Source organism: Neopsephotus bourkii, unplaced genomic scaffold (assembly GCF_033783945.1).
Source record: "Neopsephotus bourkii isolate Nb327-2 ecotype Australia unplaced genomic scaffold, CSIRO-AGI_Nbou_v1 NB_1288, whole genome shotgun sequence".
Classification (NCBI taxonomy): Eukaryota; Metazoa; Chordata; class Aves; order Psittaciformes; family Psittacidae; genus Neopsephotus; species Neopsephotus bourkii.
Window position 1 is genome coordinate 383,132 of NW_026901772.1, and position 10,655 is coordinate 393,786.

At 52.1% G+C, this 10,655-nt stretch overlaps 2 protein-coding genes across 2 annotated transcripts; both read left to right on the top strand.

Moving 5' to 3' along the window:
• The first annotated feature begins 1,508 nt into the window (after nucleotides 1-1,508).
• Nucleotides 1,509-4,577, top strand: LOC133218850 (uncharacterized). Its single transcript, XM_061365662.1, has 4 exons — nucleotides 1,509-1,654; nucleotides 1,770-1,852; nucleotides 2,688-2,909; nucleotides 4,057-4,577. The coding sequence occupies exons 2-4, from the start codon at nucleotides 1,780-1,782 to the stop codon at nucleotides 4,413-4,415; spliced, it is 654 nt and encodes a 217-aa protein (XP_061221646.1). The 5' UTR covers nucleotides 1,509-1,654; nucleotides 1,770-1,779; the 3' UTR covers nucleotides 4,416-4,577.
• A 2,942-nt stretch (nucleotides 4,578-7,519) lies between these two features.
• LOC133218851 (uncharacterized) lies at nucleotides 7,520-10,601 on the top strand. The gene is made up of 4 exons (XM_061365663.1): nucleotides 7,520-7,749; nucleotides 8,078-8,256; nucleotides 8,905-9,059; nucleotides 10,254-10,601. Exons 1-4 carry the CDS (start codon nucleotides 7,673-7,675, stop codon nucleotides 10,536-10,538), a joined length of 696 nt encoding a protein of 231 aa, XP_061221647.1. The 5' UTR covers nucleotides 7,520-7,672; the 3' UTR covers nucleotides 10,539-10,601.
• The last annotated feature ends 54 nt before the right edge of the window (nucleotides 10,602-10,655 follow it).

Sequence of the window (10,655 nt, forward strand, 5' to 3'; positions counted from 1 at the left end):
CACCCAACTGTGCTTTGGAGTTGGATTGGGTTGGATTTACCCCCAGGAGAAGCGCTTCAACTGCAGGGTGGGCTGAGGGGAAGGCAAAGGGATGCTCAAGGCTACAACACAAAGGAGCAGGATGAGACCACCGAGCTGGCTGGCTGAGTGGAGAGGGAGTTTGCAGTGCAGGGGTTTCACCCCATTCCTCTGTGTTTGCCCTGAAGCAGCGCTTGGTTTGGGTCCCCTCTCCATGATGCTGCAGAGCTTGTGGGTCACCCTGGGGTACAGAGCAGTCACCCACTCTGGGAACTGCACCCACTGAGCCCAGTCCCTCCCATGGGATGCATCCAGCCTGTGCAGGGCTATGGGTAGGTTGTTGTCCCCATCCCTGTGCCTCCCTGTGCCCCAGGTATCCCACTGTGCCCCATCACACCCTATAACAGCTTGCAGGTGGTGCACAGCTGAGCCTCGGAATGTTGCCTACCAGGCGCTCTGTGACATCAGAACACAAGGTGCTGCAGGGGACCAGAACAGGGTTGAAGTCCCTGTTACTACAGGGCTGGGTTGAGGAGGGGATGGATTCCAGCAAGCCATTGGATTCCCATGAGCCTGTAGCCACTGAGGCCCTGCCACAGGCACCACAAGATAGCTTAACAGAAATTCAGGATAGTCAGGATGCATCTGTGTGCTCAGAAGCCCCATCAGGCCCCACACTGGCTGATGTCCACAATCACGGCAAGATCTCCAGCAGGACTTCCAAATGCAGCGAGAAATCCTTACTGAGCAAGAAACCCGCATCCAGCAGGACCTCCATATCCAGAAGGACGTCGAAATCCACTGGGGCGTCTACGTGAGTGAGGGGGTGCCTCCCTGAATGGAAGGAGCCCACATTTGCCTGTGTTTCAGTCTCCTTATGTTCCCTGCTTGTCCAAAAGGCAGAAAAGCTGCAGGGCTTCAGGGAAGGGTGATGGAGAATGTTGTCAATGTTGCAGAGACTCTGGCCAATGCTGCTTGCTGTTGATGGTTGAGAGTTATCCACCGAGGCGGGTGACACGCAGAAAGAATGTGTCAGGAGAACAAAAGGCAACACAGGTGAGGGTGGGCAGCACGGGGCCCCACACACATCCACATGAGCTGTTTTGGAAGGATGCCTGCACCCCAAAACTATGTGCCCATCACCCACACACACAGCCCTCATCCCCAGGGATGCAGCTGGGTCAGGCCAGGGGCTGTATGTCTGTATATTATCCTGAAAGCACAGACAAGGATTTGGTCTGGAGATGGATCTGATCTGAGCATCCTGATGTGGCCCAGCCTGGGGTGGACTCCTCCTGCACAGGAGCTGGGGACCCTCCAGAGGCCCCCCAGATAGAGGCTGATGGGTCCCTCTCATCCCCCTCCCTGGGCTCAGCATATGCTCAGGCAGTGTTTGATGGTGTGGATGTACCTGCCCCCAGACCCCCTCTTCCTTCAATCTGTTACCAACTAAATGGCCGCTATGGAACAAGAAGAACAAGATAAAGAACAAGAAGAAACAGAAGACAACAAGTGAAAGCCAGGACCAGCCGCAGCAGCAAGTCCCAGTGGCCAGCAATATCAAGGGGAGCATTTCCCATGCATCACAGCCCAGAGCCCCCAGCATCCCTAGGACAGCTGTCACAACCCAGGACAGGTAATGAAGGGACCATCTCAGGTTGAGCCAGTCCCACCCTTGAGGCTCTCTAAGGGTGATCTGGGTCCCTAAGACAGAAGGACATCTCACACTTGCTCCTTGTCTGCTCCCTTAGTAGGAAGAAAATGTCCAGCGTGAGCGTGAGGCAGTACAGTGAGGTGGGAGGAAAGCAGGATGAGGCCGTGCTGGAGCGAGAAGGTAACTCTGCTTCTCCTCATCCATTTCAACTGTGTTTGCTCCTCTGAAATCCTTTGTCCCACATCGATGATAGAGAAACCAGAGTGATGCCATGTGTGCGGTTCAGGCAGCAGATCCTCATTTCCCATTGAGCCGTGGGACAAGGCAAGATCCCTGTTTAGCTCAAGTTCACTGCCCCTTGATGCCAGTGAGCAGGGCTCCTTGCAGGACCATGAAGAGCAGCTCCTGGAGTGGCTTTATCCCAGAAACCCAGGGCTGTGTCACTGTTGGGCAGCATAAAGAAGCGTGAGCAACCAGAGGTACCTCCTGGGGTGAGTGGTGAAGGCAGTGGTTGCCCTCAGCTACATTCGCAAGCAGCAATAGCTCCAACCCTGCTGAACCTGCACGTTTTGGGCTGCTTTGAGGCTGTTGGTGTTAAGGACCACTAGATGGTGATGTCTGTACGGGCTTGGGCACCTTTCTGGGCTGTTTTCTGATCATCTCCCACGGGGGATGGAGATCCCCAGGGGAAATTTCCCCCATGGAGGTTTCCAGCTAATGGGGACAGCCCTCAACCCACCCCATAGACACAGCTCCTGCAGCAGCACTTTGGGCCAGGGCTCCTTTTGATGCTACTTTTACTTCTGAAAGCACTGAAGTGCTTCCTCTTCTTGGAGCCCATTAATACATCCTATAAACTGATCTCTGGTAATAAATCCAGGAATGAGCAAAGTGCTTCCTGCTGCAGCAAGCAGATGATTTAAGGTGTCTTCTGTCCCCTTCACAAGCCAGAACTGTGTTTTCCAGGTCTCTAGGAAACTTTCTGAAATGAAACATATCTCCCCATTGGGTCTAGGGAAGTGGGACAGCGTTGGAGAGGTGAAGCCTCTGCTACCTTCAGAGGAAATCCACTTAGCAGACCAGGATCAGCTATCCCCAGAGGAAATCCATTCACCAGACCAAAACCAGCTATCCCCAGAGGAAATCCACTTTCCAGACCAGGATCAGCTACCCCCAAAGGAAACCCACTTACCAGGCCAGGATCAACAGGAGGCACTGGAGGATGTGGCTGTGGATGGTGAGTGTACCAGCACCTTGGGATTGTTCAGGATCTGGAGCATCCGCAGGGCAGGAGGAGTACGACTTGAGGACCAAGAAAAGACAGAGCTGGAATTAAAAACCAAAATGCTGACATTTCCCAGGACACAAAAAAAAACAGGATAATTGAGGCTGGAAGGGACTTCAAGAGGTCTCAAGTCCAAAGCTGGGTCAGCTGTGAGATGAAACTGGGTTGCTCTGGGATTTACCCTTTATAGGACTTCCAGGTCTGTAAAGGAGTCAGGGTTAGCCTGGGATGTCAGTGTCATGCTCTGGGGAAAGCCTGGCACTCCAGCCTACGTCTGGCCAAAAAGGCCCTGATCTGGGAGGCAGTTTTGGGTGAGATTCTCTAAAATCACCAAATCCTATGTGGATATGAGATGTCTCAGTCTTATAAACTGCCCTCTTGGCGAGACATTTAAAGCTGCAGATTCTTGTATTTTGGGCTCCCCTTCCTCAAACCCACTTTCCTCACTGACTAAGCCTCATCTTCCCAGATACCCCAGGGGACACAGCTGACATCCATGCTGCAGATTCCAAGGCAAGCATCACAGAGGTCCCCTCAGACAGCGAGGAGCTGCTGGAAGTCCTAGAACACATCACAGGTAGGGACAACCATTTCCCTGCCTCGCTCCCTGCTCCTATGTGGTCCCTACAGCCAGCATCCCAGTGCCAGGAGCACGGTGAGGCTGCAAGGAATGGGCTACACCATGCACTCAGAGCTTAAATCCTCTCCCTTTCTCCCCTCCCTGTAGTCTTGTGTTGAGTTTTGGCTTTGCTTTATTTGGCTCATAGCAGGACTTGTATCTTGGCAAGATAGAAATGACACCCCTCAGCGTATCAAAGAAGGGGGCTGTGCTTAGAGCCTGCACATGTGGTGCAGCATGGAGGGAGGTGATGGGAGATGAATGGCCATGGAAAGGGAATGTAATCCTTCTTGGCCTCAGCATCCCACCCTGCCTGAGGGGAGGGAGTTTCACTGCATTATTGTGGCTACAGTCCTTTAGATCCTGAGAGGGAAAGGGTAGGTGAAAGGCAAAGGAGTCTCTATAATTATTAATAACCATTTTTGCCAAGTGTCTCTGTGCCAGCATGCAGAGCAGCTTTCCAACCCTTTCTTGTTACAGAGGGGACAGACAATGAGAAGAATCTGAGCTCTGACCTGGCCACAGTGGTGAACTACTTCGTCTCAGAGCCAGAGGACTTGCTGTGTCTTGCTGCTGTGGATGATGCCTCTCTGGCTGCCCTTTCGCTGCCATTGTCAGAGCCTGACATCTTCATGGAGAACCAGGCCTTGATGCTGGAGAGATGCCCTACTTCACCCATATATTCCCCAGACCCTACCTTAGAGTACAAAGATGACACCAAGGACATAGAGTCCATCCTGGAATCTATCACCAGCAAGGTCCTGACCAGCACTGAGAAGCTAGAAAAGTCAGGACACATGGGAGGTAAGGGCAGGTCTTTTTCCTTGGAAGAAACTTAGGAATCTCTGGAAGCAGATGAGCTAAAAGCATTGTGCATACCTGTACTGGTGCTTCTCAAATGACAAGGACATGATGTTAACACAGAAGCTACACAAGGCAACTGATTCCCTTAAAAGGAACCTTGAGTGCTGTTTTTCTTCCTTTCCTTAGAAGGAAAACAACTCTCAGAGGGGCTTTTTGATTTCCCTAGAGGACAAAGTTGCTGCCATCGGTGAGGGCTCCATTCTGTCCATCCCAGAGATCCATCCAGACCGAAAGGAGCTGAGAAAGGCAAAAGTGAATGGTGAGTGCATCGTAAAAATACTAGTGGCAAGGACCCTCTGGAGGCCTCCAAACCAGCCTCCCATGTGGAGCCAGTTCTTGCCTCATGTCCACCAGCCAGAGCAGGTGCTGGATTAGCAGATGAAGGACAGTATCTGTGACAGTGAGTTTGGTGTGATGTTAATCCCCTCCTGTGACTAGTCAGCCTTTGGCTACCATGAGCAGAGGATAGGAAACTCTGGGAGAACACAGGGTTTCCATTGCTGGACAGCCTCCTGCCCATGAGCATGAAGAGACAGTGAGTGAATGCTGCAGTAGCACGAAACAGGGAGAGGTGTCATCACAAGGTCCTTCCAGCTCTCTTGGTGGTGGCTACAGCTGAGAGTCCTGCCTGATGGGAAGCCTGCAAGACTCTCCCCTTATTTGTCTTTCCACACCCAGAAAGAGCTGCTGCTTCTCCTCTCTGGACTTCCAGAACCAGCGCAATGACAAAGCCTGTGCCAATGAAGAGGGTGGTAAAACCTCTCCCAAAGAAGCCAGTGAGGTGAGCATGAAGGGAGAAACTGGGTGTTTGGAAACACTGCTGTCCCTTGTCTGTTCTGTGATCATGTGCAGAGGTCCTGCCTTCACCCACGTCTCTACAGTGCTGTGTGTGTCGGCATTATCAGTCTAGAGAAGAAATGCTGAGGCATGGTGCTGGATTGGGGAAGGCTTCCGAGCACCAGCCCTAACAAGGGCTGTGGGTCACAAAGCTTGGCTCATCCACCATTGCAGGGAGGTTTCCAGGGCTGTTACCTCCTGGCTGATGTTCCTGCTTCCCCACACACACCAGGGTGGCCACAGCTGCCCTCTGTCAAAGCTGGCCTGAAGTGGGGAAGACAGTGGAGATCCTGTTATCATTTCTGTGCGGCCTTGAGGTGCTGCACAGTGTTTCATTCCCACCACTGTGAGCATGGAGCTGGGTGGTGAGCTCTTCTCTGGCAGTGCTTCCAGCACCGTCTGGCCCTTTGGGCTGGGACAAGGACTGGCACCTGCATTGCTTGCTCCACTCCATCAGCAGGACCTGTTGTCTCTTGCATGCCTCTCAGTTGTCAATCTGTCCATCTCTCTTATGTCTCTGTGTGTGTGGCAGGGACCTCTCACGTACCCCTCAGCAGAGAACTGAGTGCAGAGTAGCAAAGAACATGACAAGGAAGCAACAGAAAGGTAATGTCCCTTTGTTATGGGCTTCCCCGCTGGAAGGCCTGTTGCCAACACAGCCAAGAGAGGTTTCACCTTCAGCTTGGCCCTGCAGCGTTGCATGATCCTCCTGAGACAATAACCAGAGTACAAAAAGAAAGGGACAATCCCCTGTGCTAAGGATTTGGGGTCCCAGTGACTGAAGGAACCGTAAATACCCTTTTTGACATAGCTAGAAACAAACCAACCACCTCAACCAGTGCCTCAGGTTAAATACAGGCTCACCTTTCCTCTGCCCAAGTTTTCCAACTCCCCCTCAGTAGCTGTTCAGAGGCTGATGCTTTGCCACTGGCCATAAGAAACAACCCACCTCAATCCCAGTACCAGATCCCCAGTGGTTACAGTTCATGGTTTCCAAACAAACATAATACAGGCAGTGCCTCCGTCTGGCCCATTTAATTCACTGTCCTCTGTCCTCTCAGCATCCTCTGATGCTTTCAACTTATTCCCCAAAGACTCAGGTGGCAATATTAAACCTCACAGTCTGGAGGTGACCACTAAGCAGCTGGGGATTAGCTTAGAATCATAGACTGGTTTGTGTTGGAAGGGATTTTAAAGTTCATCCAGTCCCAATATCTGCCATGGGCAGGGACATCTTTCACTAGAGCAGGCTGCTCCCAAGCCCCGTCCAACCTGGCCTTGATTTCCATAAAGACACAAACAAAACTCCCTTAAAAAAGTCCTTTAGCTTAACCAGTCAAGAGGTGTACAATGAACTGGTATGTGCAGATGCTGAGGAGTGCACCAGACCACGTATTATTCTCTTGTGGGTTTTTCCAAGTCAACTTCTGAGTGTGCAAACCAATTCTCCATGTGCCCTCCCATTGCCCAGGGCAATACTGTACCCAGATGTTTGCTGTACTTGGGCTGCTGCATTTTAGTGTTTACCAGGGATTAGCTTTCATGGCTACACGTTGCACTTTTGGACCTCTTTATGCATGCTGAAGCAGAAGAATCCACAAACCAGTTACAAGTGGAAAGCTTGAGCAGCTTTTTCACTACTCTTAGATTTTAGTAGCGAATCTTTCTGTGGCACCAACTCTGAGCTGCTCACCCCAGCATTGTGTTACAGCAAAACCCTGCCCTGCTAACAGAGATGCCACTTTCCTGCAGGAGACAGACCACTGGATTTCTCTGACTCCCTAGACAGTGCTACTGATGTGTTTCACCCAGATATCCTGCTCCATCCTGTCTCCCATAGGAGACGTCCTGCTCCACCAAAAGCCTCCCTTATCCAAAGATATCTGAATTTACCTGATTCTCAAATCAACTGGTATTTACTGAGCAGCTGGGACCCAAATAAACGAAAGCTGCTCTATTCAGACAAGACAGCAATGGTTCAGTGGGCCATGATAGGCCAGCTCAAGGTTAGCTCTGTCCCCATGGCTTGCCAGTCTCAGGGACAAGGGCAGCAATCCAGCATTCGGTCCAGATGCTCCTGGCTGCAAGAGTAGAGGCCAAACTCTTCTCTTACAAGATGGGACACAGAAGGAGCAGACCTCACCTTCTTTACCTAATCATAAGCTTGAGGGAATTGTCCTATCTGCTAGATATCTAACCAGTACACAGCAGGTAAAGGGGGTGGATCCCCGTGACATAACTTGTCCAGACTTCTCTGGGAGCTGCTGTGGTCTCTGCTCCTTTTGAGCTCTGTGAAGGTTAAGACAAGGCTCAGCCATGGCTCTGACCACTCTCTTCCCCTCCAGCATCTTGGGAAAATCACTCAAGCAGCTACACTTCTGCCAGTGACAGAGGAATGCTCTTCTTAGAAGTCTTCTTGAAGCTGGTGGAGTTGGCAGCTCTGCCCCAGAAAACTCTGTTTGACATTATCAGGTGAGCTTCCTTAGCTCTATGAGATAGATGAGGGAGATCCCTCCTTACTGGGAGATTTGTGCCTTGTAAAACAAGAGAGACTGGATCTCCAGAAACGTTTTGTATCTACTTGGCCATGCACCTGCATAGCTCAGACACCTGCTCTACAAAGACACTGCTGTAAATGCCACCATAAATTGTGTCTATCACACAGTTTAATATCCTTTGCAGTTTAAAATATCCTCACATGAACCAGGTCTTCCCAGATATGCAGGTGCACAGCAGCCAGTGCTGAGTGAGGCCTTGGGCTGTGTTTCATGGGACAATGACGCCCTCTTTTGTCTTCTAGTCACTACCAGAGGAAACTTAGGGACCAGAAAAACTGGATGGATGATGATGCCTTCAAGTGTGGCAGAAACAAGATTTGGAAAGAGGTGGTTTACCCTACTACATCTTCCTTTGCAAGCACTGCCCATGACTCAGCTGGGAACAGAAAGAAGGCAGCAGCTCACACAAAGAGCCACAAAGGTATGGCTTGACACTCACTCCCACTGTCCAATAGGGAAGTCACTGGATCTGTGAGGGTGACAACTCAAGTGAGGCATTTGCCACAGCTTCTCTGTTCCCTCCTGGCACATGGCCTTCTCCCAAAGTGCTTCTGGTATTGGGCTCAGCAAGGCTCAGGGTCAGCCCTGCATTAGCAAGCCTTTCCCAAGGTAATTTCCAAGAGGATCACAGAAAACGGACCTGGAGCAGAGTTTGGGAGTTCATTCAGCTCAAAACCCTCCCAAGGTGAGAAGCCGACTCACACAGTTGTAGTGGGTTCTGCCAGAGGCTCTTCAGGGGGCAGGCATCACCTTCTAGTGTCTTTAAACAGCCTATTACAAAGCATGTAGCAGTGGGTGAGTTCTGGGTCACCCAAACACCTAGAGGCATCTCTGTGCCATGGATTGCTGCAGACTAAGCACTCAACACTGTAGCCAAGGGACTGGTGCCTGCGAGGATTTATGCCTGCTAATGCTGGGCATGCTGATGGTAGCTGCTGTGACTTGAGGTTCAGAGAGGTGAGGACCTCAGGACTCACTGAGTTCTTTCCAGGTGAGAAGAGGAAGCCAAGAGGCAGCCAGCTGTGGGCTGCACAGTCACTGATTCCTATTTCCCTTTGCCCCTACTCAGGCAGCCCTTACACTCACGTCCCCATCTTCCCACGTCCTAAACAAGATGCAGCAGTACTGAGGAAGCCAAGAAACAGCTTGCAGAAGGCAGCGAAGAACACACAATCCACATTGCTTGACACCCGCTGCTTCTGTGAGAGAAAACGGATGCAGAAGGTGAGAGACAAATGATGCTTCAGGTATGTTACAGCACAGCAGTAGGTGCAGGACAGGGCTGAAAAGCCAGGGTTGCTTTCATTCAGGCAGCTGCTCTTAGGCCTCTTGCTCCCTGGAGGAAGTGGAAATGCTCCCTCGATGTCAACACTGAGTGCCTAAATACATCACATTACCTGAGAGCAGACAGCCCAGCCAGCACACAAGTCCTGGTGTCAAACACTGAGGGCAGATGTTACACATTGTAGTATGGGGAGTGCAATCAGAGCAGCACTAAGAGTGACTGGTTACTCATGTAACCTATACATTTACTGGCTGGTGAATGCTTTAACTAGATATGGGTATTATTGAGCAATTGTGTCCTAAGTGCAAAGAAAAATGAAACCAGAAATATAATAGAAGCTTACTTGTTTATTATTGTTAACAGTCAGCATGAATTGGTTATAAGCCAGCTTGTGCCCAGGCAGCCAAGAGGCCACTAGCATCCTGGCCCATACCAGCACCAGTGCAGCAGCAGAACTAGGGCAGTGGTTGTGCCCCTGCACTGGGCACTGGCGAGGCTGCACCTTGAATCCTGTGTTCAGCTCTGGGCCCCTCACTGCAAGAGACACATTGAGGGGCTGGAGCGGGGCCAGAGAAGGGAATGGACCTGATGTAGGACCTGGAGCACAAGTGTGATGGGGAAGGGCTGAGGGATCTGGGGGGCTCAGTCTGGAGCAGAGAAGGCTCAGGGGGGACCTGATGGCTGCCTACAAGTGCCTGACAGGAGGATGGAGCCAGGAGGGGCTGGGCTCTGCTCCCAAGGAACAAGGGATGGGACAAGAGGAACCGGCCTCAAGCTGCACCAGGGCAGGTTTAGATGGAGCTGAGGAACAATTCCTGCCCCAGAGGGTGCTCAGGCATTGGAACAGGCTGCCCAGGGCAGGGCTGCAGGCACCGTCCCTGCAAGTGTTCACACAGAGTGGAGACGAGGCCTCAGTGCCATGGGTTAGGGGTGGCCTTGGCAGTGCTGGGATGAGCTTAAAGGGCTTTTCCAACGTGGTTGATTCCATGATTCTATTACCTGCCAGCAGCACCCCGTAACACATCACTGAGTGCTCTTCCGCACATACACACGTGGTGCGTGTTCCCACATGGGCAGAGCTGAGTTCCCCACCATGATCCCCTGCCTGATTCCCACTTCCCTCCTCCCTTCAGAAGGCGCAGGCAGCCAAGCGGCCCCGGCACACCCCAGCCCCCTCGCACCACAGCAGCCTGCAGAAGCTCTGGCACACGATCAGTGAGGACCACACCGACAGCCGGTTCTCCCACCGCACCGCATGCACCTGCTCGTCCCTGTGGAACGCCGGGCACGACCCGGAGGCAAGCACTGACTTCTGTGGGCTCTGTTACCTCAGCGCCCGGCGGCGGCGGGCGAAGCAGAGAGCAGCCATGAACGGCAAGCTACGATCGTGGCTGGATGACAGCACCGCAGGCCTGTGAATACCGGATAACAGCGGGTTGAGCCGCGGTGTGCGAAACGCGAAATAAAAGCAAGTAAAAGCAGCTTTATCGCCTCTTCCCGACCCACCCACGCCGCCGCCGCCGCTGAGGGACCGG